The sequence below is a fragment of the Bombina bombina genome, chromosome 4 (assembly GCF_027579735.1).
Source record: "Bombina bombina isolate aBomBom1 chromosome 4, aBomBom1.pri, whole genome shotgun sequence".
Taxonomy (NCBI): Eukaryota; Metazoa; Chordata; class Amphibia; order Anura; family Bombinatoridae; genus Bombina; species Bombina bombina.
This window is the reverse complement of record NC_069502.1, coordinates 1,106,974,146-1,106,993,572: the sequence shown is the minus strand read 5'-3', so window position 1 is coordinate 1,106,993,572 and position 19,427 is coordinate 1,106,974,146. Positions and strand designations below refer to the sequence as shown.

At 40.6% G+C, this 19,427-nt stretch overlaps 1 protein-coding gene across 1 annotated transcript in view; it reads right to left on the bottom strand.

Annotated features, from left to right (window-relative positions):
- Positions 1 to 19,427, bottom strand: part of UBR2 (ubiquitin protein ligase E3 component n-recognin 2) — a 689,885-nt gene that overhangs the window by 554,168 nt on the left and 116,290 nt on the right. Inside the window, 2 exon segments of the mRNA XM_053712365.1 lie at positions 9,961 to 10,059; positions 13,214 to 13,302. Of these exon segments, the coding sequence (XP_053568340.1) occupies positions 9,961 to 10,059; positions 13,214 to 13,302 (188 nt within the window).

Sequence of the window (19,427 nt, the reverse complement as noted above, 5' to 3'; positions counted from 1 at the left end):
ACATTTATTCACTCAGTACCTCAGCAAATGAAAACGATTTTACATTCCAGCAAAAACGTTAAACATAATTTCTTAGTTATTAAAAAGTTTTATGTATTTCTTACAGTGTAATTCTAGTGAAGTACCATTCCCCAGAATACTGAAGTGTAAAGTATACATACATGACATTATATCGGTATGGCAGGATTTTCTCATCAATTCCATTGTCAGAAAATAAAAGCTGCTACATACCTCTATGCAGATTCATCTGCCCGCTGTCCCCTGATCTGAAGTTTACCTCTCCTCAGATGGCCGAGAAACAGCAATATGATCTTAACTACTCCGGCTAAAATCATAGTAAAACTCTGGTAGATTCTTCTTCAAACTCTGCCAGAGAGGTAATAACACACTCCGGTGCTATTTTAAAATAAACTTTTGATTGAAGATATAAAACTAAGTATAATCACCATAGTCCTCTCACACATCCTATCTAGTCGTTGGGTGCAAGAGAATGACTGGGAGTGACGTAGAGGGGAGGAGCTATATGCAGCTCTGCTGGGTGAATCCTCTTGCACTTCCTGTTGGGGAGGAGTAATATCCCAGAAGTAATGATGACCCGTGGACTGATCACACTTAACAGAAGAAAAGTCAATTTTTAAGGTAAGAAAAAATGTTTTAATTCATATACATTATCCCAAATAATGAAACTGACTGTCTGAAATAAGGAATATTGAACATCCTGAATCAAGGCAAATAAATGTTTAAACACATATATTTAGAACTTTATATAAAAGTGCCCAACCATAGCTTAGAGTGTCACAAAATATAAGGCTTACTTACCCCAGGACACTCATCTACATGTAGTAGAAAGCCAAACCAGTACTGAAACGAGAATCAGTAGAGGTAATGGTATATAAGAGTATATCGTCGATCTGAAAAGGGAGGTAAGAGATGAATCTCTACGACGGATAACAGAGAACCTATGAAATAGATCCCGTAGAAGGAGACCATTGAATTCAAATAGGCAATACTCTCTTCACATCCCTCTGACATTCACTGCAACACTGAGAGGAAAACCGGGCTCCAGCCTGCTGCGAAGCGCATATCAACGTAGAATCTAGCACAAACTTACTTCACCACCTCCATGGGAGGCAAAGTTTGTAAAACTGATTTGTGGGTGTGGTGAGGGGTGTATTTATAGGCATTTTGAGGTTTGGGAAACTTTGCCCCTCCTGGTAGGAATGTATATCCCATACGTCACTAGCTCATGGACTCTTGCTAATTACATGAAAGAAAAAAACTTCTTTACAGCCCTCAAACACAGCAGGACCCTCTGGAGAAGCAGCTGGATGTCTCTGAAGAAAATAAACTGCGCAACTGAGGCCTGAAAATAGGCCCCTCCCACCTCACTCAATGTCATGGGGCCTAGAAGAAACACAACAGAGTGTTTCCTAAACTAGCCATGTGGGTTACTAACCCTTAAATAAGCCACAAAGACCCCTCAAAGTCTCTCAAAAAAACGTTATTGCAACAATAATAAAAACGTTTTTCCTTATCAGTGTCACCAGTAACTAATGAGCCCTTTGTGCCTAGCTGGGATTCTTTCTAAGTCTCTGAATACAGCTTACCCTTCCATCATGGGGATATTGCCAGCCTTTTCTAGAATTAACAGTGTCCGTCTAGAAAATATTAAGCTGAACATACCTCAAAGAAGTTTAGCCTGCAAACTGTTCCCCCAACTGAAGTTTTCCTGTACTCTTCAGTCCTTGTGAGAACAGCAGTGGATTTTAGTTACAAAGTGCTAAAATCATCATCCTCCCTGCAGAAATCTTCATCTCTTTTCTGCCAGAGAGTAAATAGTACACACCGGTACCATTTAAAATAAACTTTTGCTTGAGAAAATAAAAACTAACATTTTTGTCACCACACTCACTTTGCCCTTCCTAGCAGTTAAAGGGACCTATAACACCTTCTAAAAATTGTTTAAACTAACTTATACTTACTAATAATAACAAACTAAGCATTAATCCCTATCCTTGATGCTCAGTTTACCCTAAACAGTTCAAGAAGAGTGTCTTCAATAAGGCTGCTGATCCGGCGCTTGGTAATGCTATGTATGCCGCCATATTGCCACACAGGCACAGCAGTCAGGTGATGTGCATGGCAGATAATTGTATAAATAAAGTTAAGAGGATTATCAGAATGCTCCCTCACTGTGGTGCTAATCGAGTGCTGTATAAACATCATGTGTGGCTCATTTATATAAATAAACATTCAGTTTGTGCATTCATTGTTTTAAAATCAAAGCACTCAAAACTTTTTCTGTGTTAGAAGAAATACGTCTGCACAGCTAGAGGAATGTTTGTTTTGCAAATAGCAAGTTACACGGGGAGGAGGGGGAGGAGGAAAGTAAATCTTATAGAGGTGTGACAATTTATGGACCTAATGAAATAATCTATATTATAAAAAAAATAAAGTTGATTTTACAAGAATTGCATACATAAAAATCATTGTGAAGCTTGCACACCAACATGTACTGTTTGCTTAACATGTGGAGTCCTCCATGGGCTTGCTACCACAAGGGTCCAGTCACTCCCTTACCATTTTAAACAGATGAAGAAAGGTTTGAACTTGCTCAGCATAGTGTGCTTGCTACCACAAGGGTCCAGTCACTCCCTTACCATTTTGCACGGGGGAAGAGGAAGGAGGGGGAGAGGCATGCTCCGTGTGAAGAAGGCAGCTGAATAAAGCTCTATTTACATAATTTTACTACAAGATTTATGCACTAAGTGTGTAAGCGTCTTTTTAATGTCTAGTCTGTAAAATGTTTGAAGTACTGTGTTATCCAGCTGCCTTCTTCCCACGGAGCATGCCCCTCCTTCCTCCTCCCCACTCCTCCCGGTGTAGCCTGCTAATCTATTGCACTAAGTGCATAAATCTTGTTGTAGAATGTAAATACAGCATTATTCAGCTGCGAGCATGTTTCTCCCCACTCCTTCCTCCTCCTGGTGTAGCCTGCTAATCTATTGCACTAAGTGCATAAATCTTATAGTAGAATGTAAATACAGCGTTATTCAGCTGCGAGCATGTCTCTCCCCCTCCTTCCTCCTCTAGCTGTGCAGACGTATTTCTTCTAACACAAAAAAACACAGTGCTTTGATTTTAAAACAATGAATGTACAAACTGAATGTTTATTTATATAAATGAGCCACACATGATGTTTATACAGCACTCGATTAGCACCACAGTGAGGGAGCATTCTGATAATCCTCTTAACTTAATTTATACAATTATCTGCCATGAACATCACCTGACTGCTGTGCCTGTGAGCAACGTGCGTTACAACATGGCAGCATACATAGCAGCATTGAGCTCAGTATCACAATTCTGTTTGACAACACTCTTCTTGAATATACTGGGGGTAAGCTGCACAGACTGCCTAAAAATCCCTTTTTACTAGATTTGGAGTACATTTATGAATTAAAAGCAGAAGTTAGTTTGCAGAATTTGCAGCAGGTGTTTAGTGTCCCTTTAAGCAGGCAGAGAGAATGACTGGGGGGTGGAGCTAAGGGAGGAGCTATATAGACAGCTCTGATGTGGGTGCTCTCTCTGCCACTTCCTGTTGGGAAGGAGAATATCCCACAAGTAAAGGATGAATTTGTGGACTCGATACATCTTACAAGAGAAAAGAGGCACTACAAAACAAAGTGGCAGTCGCTAGCTGTGTCTACTCCAGTAACAAGTCCTGACTGGCTCTTCTCAAATAAGGCAAGTGGTGGGTGGTTTTGCTACTGAAAAAACATAATTTATGCTTACCTGATAAATTTATTTCTCTTGTAGTGTATCCAGTCCACGGATCATCCATTACTTATGGGATATATTCTCCTTCCCAACAGGAAGTTGCAAGAGTCTACCCACAGCAAAGCTGCTATATAGCTCCTCCCCTAACTGCCATTACCAGTCATTCGACCGAAAACATGCAGAGAAAGGAAAACCATAGGGTGCAGTGGTGACTGTAGTTTAATGGAAAAATTACCTGCCTTAAAGTGACAGGGCGGGCCGTGGACTGGATACACTACAAGAGAAATAAATTTATCAGGTAAGCATAAATTATGTTTTCTCTTGTTAAGTGTATCCAGTCCACGGATCATCCATTACTTATGGGATACCAATACCAAAGCTAAAGTACACGGATGATGGGAGGGACAAGGCAGGTACTTAAACGGAAGTTACCACTGCCTGTAAAAAACCCTTTCTCCCAAAAATAGCCTCCAAAGAAGCAAGGTATCAAATTTGTTAAATTTGAAAAAGTATGAAACGCAGACCAAGACTCCGTCTTGTAATCTGTTCAACAGAAGCCACATTTAAAAAAGGCCCAAGTGAAAACCACAGCTCTAGTAGAATGAGCTGTAATCCCTTCAGGAGGCTGCTGTCCAGCAGTCTCATAAGCTAAATGAATTATGCTTTTTAACCAAAAAGACAGAGAGGTTGCTGAAGTCCTTTGACCTCTCCTCTGTCCAGAATAGACAACAAACAAGGTGAATGTTTGATGAAAATCTGTAGTAGCTTGTAAGTAAAACTTTAAAACACGAACCACGTCCAAATTGTGTAATAGACGTTCCTTCTTTGAAGAAGGATTAGGATACAAGAATGGAACAACAATCTCTTGAGTGATATTCTTGTTAGATACCACCTTAGGTAAAAACCCAGGTTGGTACACAGGACTACCTTATCCGTACGGAGAACCAGATAAGGAGAATCACATTGCAACGCAGATAACTCGGAGACTCTATGAGCCGAGGAAATAGCTACCAAAAAGGAACTTTCCAAGATAGAAGTTTGATATCTATGGAATGAAAAGGTTCAAATGGAACTCCTTGAAGAACCTTAAGAACCAGCTTTAAGCTCCATGGCGGAGCAACATTTTTAACCACAGGCTTGGTTCTAACCAAAGCCTGACCAAATGCCTGAACGTCTAGAATACCTGCCAGACGCTTGTGCAAAAGAATAGACAGAGTAGAAATCTGTCCTTTTAAAGAACTAGCTGACAACCCTTTTCTCAAAATCATCTTGGAGAAAAGATAATATCCTGGGAATCCAGACTTTACTCCATGAGTAACCCTTGGATTCATAACAATAAGATATTTACACCATATCTTATGTTAAATTTTCCTAGAGACAGGCTTTTATGCCTGTATTAAGGAATCAATTACTGACTCGGAGAAGCCATGCTTTGATAACATCAAGCGTTCTGTCTCCAGGCAGTCCATCTCAGATTAGTTATATTTAGATGGTTGAAAAGACCCTGAGGTAGAGGGTCCTGTCACAGAAGCAGAGACCGTGGTGGAAAGGATGACATGTCCACCAGATCTGCATACCAGGTCCTGCGTGGCCACGCAGGCGCTGTCAAAAGCACCAAAGCACTCTCCTGCTTGATCTTGTGCAAACCCCTCCGGAGGGAATTCCCACTCCCCCGGATGAAAAGTCTGACGACTTAGAAAATCTGCCTCCCAGTTCTCAACACCTGGGATAGGGATAGCTTTTAGACAAGAGTGAGTCTCTGTCCAGTGAATTATTTTAAGACTTCTAACATTGCTAGGGAACTTCTGTTCCCCCTTGATGGTTGATGTAAGCCACAGTCGTGATATTGTCCGACTGAAATATGATGTACCTCAGAGTTGCTAACTGAAGTCTGAAGAGCATGGAATATCGCTCCCAGTTCCAGAATATTCATTAGAAGGAGGGTCTCCTCCTGAGTCCACTATCCCTGAGCCTTCAGGGAGTTCCAGACTGTATCTCAACCTAAAAGGCTGGCATCTGTTGTAACAATTGTCCCATCTGACCTGCGGAAGGTCATACCCTTGGACAGATGGACCCGAGATAGTCACCAGAGAAGAGAATCTCTGGTTTCTTGGTCCGGATTTAACAGGAGAACAAATCTGTGTAATCCCCGTTCCTCTGGCTGAGCATGCATAGTTGCAGTGGTCTGAAATGTAGGCGTGCAAACGGTACTATGTCCCTTGCCGCTACCATTAAGCCGATTACATTCATGTACTGAGCCACCAAAGGGCGCGGATGGAATGAAGAACACGGCAGAAATTTAGAAACTTTGACAACCTGGAGTCCGTCAGGTAAATTTTAATTTCTACAAAATCTATCAGAATCCCTAGGAGGGAAACCCTTGATATTGGGGATAGAGAACTCTTTCCTTGTTCACTTTCCACCCATGCGATCTCAGAAATGCCAGTACTACGTCCGTATGAGACTTGGCAACTTGGATGTTTGACGCCTGTATCAGGATGTCGTCTAAATAAGGGGCCACTTCTATGCCCCGCGGCCTAAGGACCGCCAAAGTGACCCCAGAACCTCCATAAACATTCTAGGGGCTGTAGTTAACCCAAAGGAAAGAGCTACAAACTGGTAATGCCTGTCTAGAAAGGCAAACCTGAAAAACCGATGGTGATCTTTATGCATCGTAATGTGAGGATAAGCATCCTTCAAATCCATTGTAGTCCTCTATTGACTCTCCTGGATCATAGTTAAGATGGTACGAATAGTTTCCATCTTAAATGATAGAATTCTAAAGAATTTGTTTAAGATCTTTTAGATCCAAAATAGGTCTGAAGGTTTCCTTTCCTTGGGAACCACAAACCGATTTGAGGAAAACTGTGTCCCTGTTCCTCTATTGGAACTGAATGGGTCACGTACACAATGCAAGAATGTCTCTTTCTTTATCTGGTTTGCAGATAAATGTGAAAGGCAAAAACTCCCCTTTTTTGGGGGGGAAAGCTTTGAAATCCAGAAGATATCTCTGGGGTATAATTTCCAATGCCCAGGGATCCTGGGCATCTCTTGCCCACGCCTGGGCGAAGAATGAAGTCTGCCCCCTATAGGATCCGTTACCAGATAGGGGTCCGTTCCTCATGCTGTTTTAGAGGCAGCAGCAGGCTCCTTGACCTGCTTATCTTTGTTCCAGGTCCGGTTGTCTCCAGACCGCCTTGGACTGAGCAAAAGTTCCCTCTTATTTTGCCTTAGAGGAAGTTGATGCCACACCTGCCTTGAATTTTCGAAAGGCACGAAAATTAGGCCTTTTTTGTCCCTTGATTTGGACCTGTCCTGAGGAAGGGCATGATCTTTTCCTCCAGTGATATAAGTAATAATCTCCTTCAAACTAGGCCTGAATAGGGTCTGCCCCTTGAAGGGAAGTTAAGTAGCTTATTTATTAAAGTCACGACAGCTGACCATGATATAAGCCATAGCGCTCTGCGCGCCAGTATAGTAAAAAACAGAATTCTTAGCCGTTAGTCTAGTCAAAGGAACAAAGGCATCAGAAAACAAAGGAATTGGCTAGCTTAAGTGCTCTAAGCTTGTCAAATATATTCATCCAATGGAGCCTGTAAAGCCTCATCAAGAGACTCAAACCAGAACGCCGCAGCAGCAGTGACAGGAGCAATGCGTGCAAGGGGCTGCAGGATAAAACCTTGTTGAATAAACATTTTTTATCCATTGGATCTAAAAAAGCACAACAGTCCTCGCCAGAGGTAGTGGTACGCTTAGCTAGAGTAGAAACTCTTCTCTCCACCTTAGGAACTGTCTGCCATAAGTCCCGTGTGGTGGCAACTATTAGAAAACATTCTTCTAAAAAATAGGAGGGGAAGAGAACGGCACACCTGGTCTATCCCATTCCTTATGAAAAATTTTAGTAAACCTCTTTAGGTATTGGAAAAACATAAGTACACACCGGCACTGCATATTATTTATCCAGTCTACACAATTTCTCTGGCACTGCGATTGTACACATTCATTCAGAGCAGCTAAAGCCTCCCTGAGCAACAAGTGGAGGTTCTCAAGCATAAATTTTAAATGTAGAAATATCAGAATCAGGTTAAATCATCTTCCCTGAGTCACAAATATCACCCACAGACTAAGCATATTGTGAGGTAGTATCAGACATGGTTCTTAAAGCGTCTGTATGCTCTGTATCTACCCCCAGAGCTGTTTTGCTTTCCTTTAATTTCAGGTAGTCTGACTATTTATACTGCTGCCAGTGTATTATACACAACCTTTGCCATGTCTTGTAAAATAAACGCTATGGGCGCCATTGATATACTTGGCGCCATTTGAGCGGGAGTCCCTGGAGCAGGAGTCAAAGGGTCTGACACGTGGGGAGAGTTAGTCGGCATAACTTCCCCCTCGACAGAATCCTCTGGTAAAATAAACGCTATGGGTGCCCTTGATGTACTTGGCGCCATTTGAGTGTGAGTCCCTAAAGCGGGAGTCAAAGGGTCTGACACGTGGGGAGAGTTAGTCTGCATAACTTCCCCCTCGACAGAATCCTCTGGTGATAATGTTTTTAAATACAAAAAATGATCTTTATTGTTTAACATGAAATCAGTACATCTGGTACACATTCTAAAATGGGGTTCCACCATGGCTTTAAACATAATAAACACAGAGCCTCCTCTATGTTAGACATGTTAGAACTAATAAAGAGACTAGTAAGCTTGGAAAACACTTTAAATCAAGTTAACAAGCAAATATAACAAACGTTACTGTGCCTTTAAGAGAAACAAATTTTGTCAAAATTTGAAAAACAGTGAAAAAAGGCAGTAAATCAAACAAAATTTTTACAGTACATGTAATAAGTTAACAGAGCATTGCACCCACTTGCAAATGGATGATTAACCCCTTAATGCAAAAAACAGATAAAAAAAGAAAAAAAAAACGACATTTCTTTAAACAGACACAACAAAACTGCCACAGCTGAGCTGTGGATTACCTTCCCTATAACTGTTTCTATGCAAAATTTAAGCCAGCCATGTGGAAAAATTAGGCCCCAATAAGTTTTATCACCAAACATATGTTAAAAAACGATTAAACATGCCAGCAAACGTTTTAAAACACATTCTTATAAGAGTATGTATGTCTATTAATAAGCCTGATCCAGTCGCTATCACTGCATTTAAGGCTTTACTTACATTACTTCGGTATCAGCAGTATTTTCTTAGTCAATTCCATTCCTTAGAAAAATATATTACTGCACATACCTTAGCATATATCTCTATCAATCAGCCTGGTACCAGTCGCTTTCACTGCATTTAAAGGCTGTACTTACATTACTTCGGTATCAGCAGTATTTTCTTAGTCAATTCCATTCCTTAGAAAAATATTTTACTGCACATACCTTATTTGCAGGAAAACCTGCACGCGATTCCCCCTCTGAAGTACCTTACTCCTCAGAATGTGTGAGAACAGCAACTGGATCTTAGTTACGTCTGCTAAGATCATAGAAAAAACGCAGGCAGATTCTTCTTCCAAATACTGCCTGAGATAAACAGCACACTCCGGTGCCATTTAAAAATAACAAACTTTTGATTGAAGAAATAAACTAAGTATAAAAAACCACAGACTCTCACGACCTCCTATCTATGTTGAGACTTGCAAGAGAATGACTGGTAATGGCAGTTAGGGGAGGAGCTATATAGCAGCTTTGCTGTGGGTGGACTCTTGCAACTTCCTGTTGGGAAGGAGAATATATCCCATAAGTAATGGATGATCCGTGGACTGGATACACTTAACAAGAGAAACAATGTGTTAACGCATTCAGATTTTTTTTCTTGCTATTCTAGAATGTTAATTTATTGCAAGACAGCAGAAATAAATTGTAAATTCAAGATGTTTACTGTCCCTGCACAGAATTAACACTAAATTAATGCATGTAACAAAAATGCTCATTGTTTTGCAGAAATACTTACAAGTACAGACATGGTTGGGAAACTGCCGGGAATGTTTACAGCAGCTCAGATACTTACAAGTGAAGGGACTGTGAATATCTGTACCGAAAGGTCAGTGATTGAGAACTCTCTGTCGTGGTCATCTTTCACATAATCACTCTGCAATCGCTCATAATTCTATTGAGAGGAAGGGAAGAAAGACAAGGAGTGGCATCTATCAGTTCACAAAACATGGCTATTTACTCACCAGTGTGGGAACAGTGAAGAGTTGGACAGACAGAGCAGCCACCGATACTGCTCGCTCGTGATCATCCGCCATAAAATCTCTCTGCAACTGCTGGTAATTCTAGACAACAAGGGGGAAATTCACCTCTAATACACACCAGCCTGGTATGCATTTTGTAAACCCTCAAGTGATAAAAGGGGTTAAATTAGCAATTCCATCTGCAGTGCCCCTCATTTAGCATTGAATCTGGCCTTACATCCCCATCCCACACTGCTCTGCACTCCATGTGAAATGCAGAGTACTTCCTCCTCTTTTCAGTATATATCTGTCTAAATAAATATAGTCTGTAACGTTTCTTCACTGCCTCATAAAGAAAACACTAATATGAAAAGTTTTAACATCCCTCTCTCACTTTAAGACTAAAGGAACATTGGGGTGATGATCCAATTCCCTGGTTGGACTGCAGAATAGGGAAGCAATAAAAAAAATATGAATGTTTTGATAATGCAAATTTTAAAGGGACGTTTTAATGCAAAAATGACATGCACTAATTAATCAGAATATTCCTTTAAATTGGACCTATATCTGCTGTCTCCAACCAGACTCGCTTATTTTTTCTTTCTAAAAACAGGCCACAGGCAGAGGCCGTATTACCCTAGCCTTTATTCCCATCACTACCTTAAAAGAACATGAAACCCCAAATTTGTCTTTCATAATTCAGATAGAGCGTGCAATTTTAAACAACTTTCCAATTTACTTCTATTATCTAATCTGCTTTGTTTTCTTGGTGTCCTTAATGAAAACCATGCCTAGGAGCTGCTAAGCACTATTGAGAGCCAGCTCCGGATTGGTGGCTGTACATATATGCTCTCTTATCATTGGCAGATCTGATGTGCTCAGCTCGCTCCCAGTAGTGAAAAGTTGCTCCTTCAGCAAAAGATACCAACAGAATTAAGCAAAAGTGATAATAGAAGTAAATTTGAAATTGGTTTTAAATTGTATGTTCTGTCTCAATCATGAAATAAAGGTTTTGGGTTTCATGTCCCCTTAAAAAGAGAAACCATGCATGTGCATCCTGGAGACAAAGAATACTCAGTAAACTTATCAACAGCTAATGCTTCAAATATCACCTCTATGCTGATGACACCCAGAGATCTACCTCTCCACCCCTGTTCTCTCTTCCTCTGTCCTTTCTCACATCGACATTGGCTTATCTGGCATTTCTTCCTGGATGGCCTCTCACCACCTAAAGATTAACATGTCCAAGACTGAGCTCCTTCTAATCCCCCCCCCCACTAGTTCTATGCCGACTTCTGACTTTTCTATCCCTGTTGACCGCATAACCATCTCCCCATCACACCAAGTCCGTTACTTTTGAGTTACACTTGACTCAAATCTATCCTTCATCCCCCACATCCAATCGCTTTTTCATCCTGCCACAAACTCCTACGCAATATATCCAAGATTCACCCTTTCCTGAGCGCTGACACCTTGTAATTTCCTGACTTGACTATGCAATAACCTACTTACTGACCTTCCTCTTTTCCGCCTCCCCCCCCCTTCAATTAATCCTATTTGCCTCTGCTAGGCTAATCCACATTTCCAGTCGCTCTGTATCTGCTGCCCCTCTCTGCAATTCCCTTCATAGGCTCCATCATTCACAGCATAATTAAATTCAAAATTCTCACCCTTAGATACAAAGCTCTCACCAACGCCCTCATATTACTTGGTATTAACAACATTCTCACTCTTGCAGCCCCCACCTCCTGTTTCTCAACCTTCTACTCTTCTAGACTGTAAATTCCCACAGGAATAGGGCCCTCAATTCTTCCTGTATGTATTTGTCAAATTTAGTTTTGTCTCCTACAAGTTTTATATTATTGTTTTATTTAAATTATTTGTACCCACGGACAGCGCTGTGGAATATGTTGGCGCTTCCTAAATAAAGTATAATAATAATAGCATGATGTGAAAAACACTGGGGCACTACAGCCTCTGACTAGATATAACTCCTGCATGGAGGAAGTGGAATTAAGATAGGGTAACTCTTGTTTATGCAGGCAGCATAGTAAGTACTTCCCTGTACTGTTGTTGCTAAGGAATTAGAAGTAATGCATTAAAATTAACACATTACTCCAATGCCCCTGTAATGCTCTACTCTAATATTAATTTCCCAGTGCTTAGAAAAGTAAAAACATACATCACTGCTAGCCTAAATTACTTGTTTTTGAGAGAGAACATTTTTAGTTATACTGTAATGACTACAAAAACACTGATCCCATTTTACTACCTACTGCCAATAGTAAAATACTTAAGTCTGCAAAAAAACATTTAATTAGTACAGTCTATCTTGCCAGTAAGCCAATAGCCGAGTATGGGTCAGATTACAAGTGGAACACTATTTAACATTCCTGGTCGAGTGTTAACTGCGCTAGAAGTTTTTGCAAGTGTCGGGTTGTGCCCATATTACAAGTTGAAAGTAAAAATGTATTGCTCGCACGCTAACCAGACAAGCATAAAAAGTTGAACTTACTATATTGAATGTGTGACAACCTATTCCCCCGTAGAATTCAATGGAGCAAAAAAAGTGGGGGAAAAACCTAACATCCTAATCGCGTGTAAACCCAATTGCACTAATCCAAAGTAAAAATATGAATATTTCACATTCCAAAGTTCTTCACATAGCACAATATGTTCTATTTATTAATAAATATTTCTTCATATATCTGATGTTTTTTTGCACAAATATGCATTTACACACACACACACACATATACACACAAATACATATTTAGACATGTATCTGTATGTATTTCAATGTTAAAGCCCTTTGCCTGCTTTTTTTTCTATCACATGAGCCCTTATAACTTTTTTGTGCAATATTTTTGGAAAAAAAATGTAATAGATGGTGTAATTCTGAGTGTAACTGTACTTTGAGTGCAGTTGAGCTGTGGTTAACTGTTTCGCGAAACAAAAAGTGTCACAAAAAGCATCAAAAAAACAAACGATCGTCTTTAATTTCAACTTGCAATACGAGTGTAAAACCAGACGCTCGCAAAACCTTTTTCGCTCATGCGTAACTGTTAACGCATCACTCGTAATCAAGCACTAAATCATAAATCACTAGCATTTCAATAAAATACAACACAGGAAAAATTAGCTATCACTCATTTTGATGGAATCATGATTGTCATTTTTTTTTATGTTCCCGGTTATTAAATAAGCAGTTAGTGATGACAATTTATTAATTTTCTCAATTTAATATTTGACTTACTTTTGCAAAACGGATGGCAAAAAGCTTTTTGTATTTCAAATCCATTAGCAGACTGCTCATGAACAGCTGGTGATAGCAGTTTCTGGCACCTACAAAACATAAGATACTTAAGTACAATCTAAACGGGTGTGATAGGAATGCAAAGTATTTTGCTAACCAAAACTATTTCTCTGTCAATTTAAAAAAATTATAATTAAATATAAAAATATATTGAAAGTAAGAAAGTGTTTTTGTTTAAAAAGCATGGAATGTACATTATATTGTTCGTGGTTCACTTCTCTGACAGGCTAGAGTAGTGATGGTGACCGTTTTGAGTCTGAGTGCCAAAACTGCAACAGGAAAACAAATTATCTAAAAGCTTCAAATAAAGCATGGAAAAGTAGTTTTTTTTTATATATTAAACACTATGCTAGATAGAATGAAGCATTCAAAGAAAAAATTAGTCTGAAAATAGCATGTAGATGTATTTTTAAAAGTTTCATTAGCTGTTTAAATAATGACAAAATAAGTGTAAAGTTTTAGTGTCTATAAAACAATGGGAGCTGCCATTTTGGAACTTAAGTTACCTTTTCTGCTGTGGCCAATTAGGGACAGTTATAAATAGGTCACTAGAGTGTGCAGCTAATGGCTGTGTGGAATATAACAGTGTTCTGCACTTTCATTTCTAACAGGAACTGGAAAAGCTCACAATTTCAAAATGGAATTACAGGAAAAGGGGACAAAAAATAAATTATTTCCTTTCCTTCTGTATGGGAAGAGTTCACAGCTGCATTCCTTACTTGTGGGAAATACTGAACCTGGCCACCAGGAGGAGGCAAAGACACCCCAGCCAAAGGCTCAAATACCTCCCCCACTTCCTCCCAACCCCAGTCATTCTGCAGAGGGAACAAGGAACAGTAGGAGAAATATCAGGGTGAAAAAGGTGCCAGAAGAAAAAAATTTAAATTTAGGGCCGCCCCTCGGAGAACACGGGCGGGAGCTGTGGACTCTTCCCATAGAGAAGGAAAGGAAATTATCTGGTAAGCATAATTTATGTTTTCCTTCTTAATATGGGAAGAGTCCACAGCTGCATTCCTTACTTGTGGGAAACATATACCCAAGCTCTAGAGGATACTGAATGCTAACGGGAGGGTAAAAAGAGAGGTGGACCCTAATCTGAGGGCACCACAGCCTGCAAAACCCTTTCTCCCAAAGGCTGCTTCAGCAGAAGCAAAAACATCAAACTTGAGAATTTGGAAAAAGTATGTAAGGAGGACCAGGTAGCCGCCTTACAAATCTGATCCATAGAGGCCTCATTTTTGAAGGCCCAAGAGGAAACCACCACTCTCGTAGAGTGAGCCGTAATCCACAGAGGAGGCTTATGTCCCGCTGTCTCTATGCTAAACGGATGACACTCCTCAGCCAAAGAGATAAGGAAGTCGAAGAGGCCCTCTGACCCCTACGCTTCACGGGAAAATAGAATAAACAGAGAAAGAAGTTTGTCTAAATTCCTTCATAGCCTGAAGATAGAACTTCAAGGCACAAACAACATCCAAATTATGTAGTAGTAAACGTTCCTTCCATGAAGAAGGATTAGGACATAAGAAAGGAACCACAATCTCTTTATTGTGGTTGCGATTTGACACAACCTCAGGAAGAAAACCTAACTTGGTTCGTAGAACAGCCTTATCAGTATGGAACGCAAGATAAGGAGGGATGTATTGCCAGGCAGCAATCTCAGATAGTCTGCGCTCAGAAGCAATAGCCAGCAGAACCTTCCAAGACTACAAATTAATGTCTACTTAATGCATAGGCTCCAACGGAACCCATTGCAAAACTTTAACAAGATTTAAACTCCAAGGAGGAGCATTAGATATAAACACAGGTCTGATCCTAGCAGAGCCTTAACAAATGATTGTACATCTGGAAGCTCAAATTTCAGGGGACTTGCAGAAAAGCTCTTCTCCAGTTCATCCTGGAGAATAAATAAGTAGGTCCTCCACATCTTATGATAGATGTCACGAGCAACCGGCTTACGAGATTGAATACAGTATAAATAACTCTCTCAGAAAACCCTCTCTTGGCTAGAACTAAGCGTTCAATCTCCACACAGTCAGTCTCAGAGAATCTAGACATTGATGAACAAAGAGACCTTGGTTAGCAGATTCCTGCGACAAGGTAACTTCCACAGAGGAGATGATGACATCCGCACTAGATCCGCGAACCATATCCTTCGCGGACAAGTTGGAGCAATCAGTATCACAGACGCCTGCTCTTGCTGGATTCTAACCACTACACAAGTGAAGTATAGGGAACGGACAGAAAAGATAAATTTGGATTGAACCTCCAAGGCACCACAAATGCATCTGTTGGCTCCGCCTGAGGATCCCTGTACCTCGACCCATATCAGGGTAGCTTGGTATAGAGACGTCATAAGATCTACCTTTTGCAAATCTCCGCAAACACTTCGGGATGGAGAGACCATTCCCCGGATACAAGAATTGTCTACTGAGGAAATACGCTTCCCAATTCTCCACACCCGGAATATAGATGTGGGTCTCTGCCCATTACAGAATCCGAGATACTTCCCTCATAGTTAGGGAGCTTCTCGTTCCCCCCTGATGGTTGATGTAAGCCACCGAGGATATAATATCTGATTGGAATCCGATAAACTGGGAAGAACCCAGCAGAGGCCAGGCCTTCAGAGCCCGAAGCTCCAAAATGAGGTAAGGAGGGAGAATTCCTCCTGAGTCCATAGTTCCCGTGCCTTACGGGCACCCCAAACAGTTCCCCATCCTGACAGACTCGCGACCGTAGACACAATCACTCAGGATGGTCTTAAGACGGACGTCCCTCGGGACAAGTGATCCGGACAAAACCACCAAGAGAGCGATTCTCTCGATCGATTGTCCAGAGAAATCTGTTAAAACAGATACGAATGATCGCGTTCCACTGCCTCAGTATGCGCAGTTGCAACGGTCTGAAGTGAAACCTGGCAAAGGGAATGATGTCCATGCTGGACATCATGAGACCAATTACCCCCATACACCGAGCCACAGATGGCCTTAAGTAGGTCTGGAGGGCAAGACATGTGGAAGCTAGCTTACAACGTCTCTGGTCTGTTAGAAATATTCTCATGTCGCCAGCAAATTTATCAATCTACATTAAAAACTTCAAGCTCTTCATCAACAGTAGAATTAAACCTTAAGATTTTACATAGATGGTATTATACCCCTCGTAGAATACACCGAATATATCCTAAGGCTAATAACATTTGTTGGAGTTGTGGCCATGTAGGAAGTGGAATGGCCCATATTTGTGGTGGTGTTCGGCTATTCAAGACTTCTGGAGAGCAGTGATAAAAGAAATAGAGAACATACTAGAAATACAGATCCCATTAGACCCCCTAATATGGCTTATGAATAAACACCCTAAGATTAAATTTAAACCCTACCTTAAACTATTTTTTATCATGACTAATAGCATTAAATTCTTAATAGCTAAAAATTGGAAGAGCAAAGAGGTCCCAAATGTGAAATTGTGGAGCAGGAAGGTCTCTGACTTCCTGGATATGGAAGAACTACAATATTTGAAAAAGGACAGAATGGAGGTGTATGCGGAGATGACCATAAAATGGGAAATCTATGTTACACCACACAAACAGAGGGAGCAGCATAATACTAATAATGAGGTGGTCAGTTGATTGAGTGTATTTGGAAAAAATATGAAGTTAAGTTTCAGAAACATGGTAATATATGTGAAAAAAGAATAACTAGTCATACAACATTGTTATTATAATTTGATTTAGATATGTTTTAAGAAAACTGAATTAGCTCATGAATGTAATATATTGGAGCTGCGTCTCCGATTCTTGTAAACCTCTTGAGTTACAAATAAAGCTGATTCAAAAAAAAAAAAAAAAAATATTCTCATGTCTATGGAGTCTAATATAGTATTCAGGAATTCTACCCTGGTACTTGATATAAGAGAACTCTCTCTAGAATTATCTTCCATCCATAGAATCGAAGAAGATAGAGGAGAGATTACGAATGGGAGCATCCTTTAGATCTATCATGGTCATGAACTGCCCTTCTCGAACGAGGGGAAGAATGGACCTTCTTGTCTCCATCTTGAACGAGGGGACATTTAAAAACTTGTTAAAGCACTTTAGGTCCAGAATCCAACGGAAAGTTCCCTCCTTCTCTGGGACCACGAAAAAGTTAGAAAAGTATCCCTAACCTCTCTCAGCGATAGGCACCGGGACAATAACTTCTAGGAGGACAGATCCCGTATGTACCCCAGAAAGGCATCCCTCATTTCTCGTCTGGTAAACAGGTTTGAGAGGAGAAATCTGCCCTGAGACGTGAAACCTATATTGTAACCCTGAGCTATGACCTCCAGGACTCATGGATGCTGCACATCCCTGAACCAATCGACTAAAAGAGCGACAGTCTGCCCCTTACATGATCCAGAAGAGGACCAGGGACCAGCCATTCATGCCGACTTAGACTCGGCAGGCTTCTTGCTCTGCTTGGATTTATTCCAGGACTGAGCCTGCTTCCAAGAGATCTTGGTTTGCTCTGGCTTAGCAGAGGACTGCTGACGATGGGCTTTATCAGAACGAAAAGAACGAAAATTGGAATTTCATCCCTTAGACTAGATCTTATTCTCTTGCGGTAGGAGGGAATCCTTGCCCCCTGAGACCGTGGAGATAATAGAGTCCAGGCCTAGACCAAACAAAATCTTTCCCTTACCAGGGAGGGAAAGAAGTCTAGACTTAGAAGTCATATCCGCAGACCATGACTTCAGCCAGAGCCCGACGGGCCTTAACAGAAAAAGCTGAAGCCTTAACATTCAGGCAAATAATTTGCTTAATAGCATCACAGATAAAAGAATTAGCAACCCTCAAGGCCTTAATTCTTTCCTGAATAACGTTGAGGGAACCCGCCACCTCGATCAAATCCTATAAGGAGTCGCACCAGTAGGTAATGTCTCCAGCAACCACAGCAACAGCCTCCGCGGGTTGAAACAAATATCCTGCATGTTGAAACATCTTTCTTAACAGAGTTTTCATCTTTTACCCATGGCCTCATTCATTCTTAATAATATTCGTTATCTAACAGGAACAGGGAAGAATAAGGTACCACCCTGTCCTCAAACTCTGTCCAATTTAGGAATCAAAGGTTCATCAGGCAATTTGGTCTCTGGAACCTCTAAATTCGTCAAAACTTTCTTTAGAAGACAGCGCAAAATCCTAAAACAAAAGTCTGGTTCCTCCGCAGGCGGAGGTTTAGAGGCAGCAGACTCCGACCAAGGATGTTCATACTCTAAAGTCTCAGAAAGAACTTCATCCTCGGATAACGTATCAGCTAAATCCAATAAATTATCTGATGTACTCTGGGAAGGAGTGCAATATGTAACCTTTCGCTTGCGCTTAGCAGGGCGAGGTAAAGCATTAAAGGCCACAGACACCGCCGTCTGAACTGCGCAGTAACGTCTGGAGGAAAAAAAGGCCCATTCCAGATAGAGGATCATGGGAAACTGCATGTGTAGAGAGAGATGAATGTAGGGTACGCACCTCACTGGACGACAACTCCTCAGAGGTGGACGTCTCAGTGGTATCAAACATGTCTGATATAATCACATTATCAAGGCATATGAAACATAATTGAGAGGGGGCGGATCTAAGGCCTCCTCACAATATAAACAGGAATTACTCTTAGGAATAGAGGGAGTACCCTCTAAAGCAGTGTTTTTCAACCAGTGTGCCGTGAGAGATCCTCAGGTGTGCCACGGCAGACTGACAACAGTGTGACATATTTTTTAAACTTTGTTTGTTTTTTACTCCCAGTGCAGGGGTAGTTTGTAGGAGGCATGGCATAACAGCACAATACATACAGTATGTGTGTGTATGTATATATATATATATATATATATATATATATATATATATATATATATATATATATATATATATATATATATATATATATGCTGTATTAGGCTAAAATGTGTGATTTTTTTAAAATTTTGGGATGGTGGTGTGCCACAGGATTTTTTAATGTAAAAAAGTGTGCCATGGCATAAAAAAAGTTAAAAATCACTGCTCTAAAGTAACAGAAACCTCCATCGCTAGAGCAATAACCGGAGAACTATAGAAAATAAAACACGGCACCCTTATACCGCAATGGTTGGGGCACTCCCCACCTCCTATGACCCAGACAGTAAAGAGATT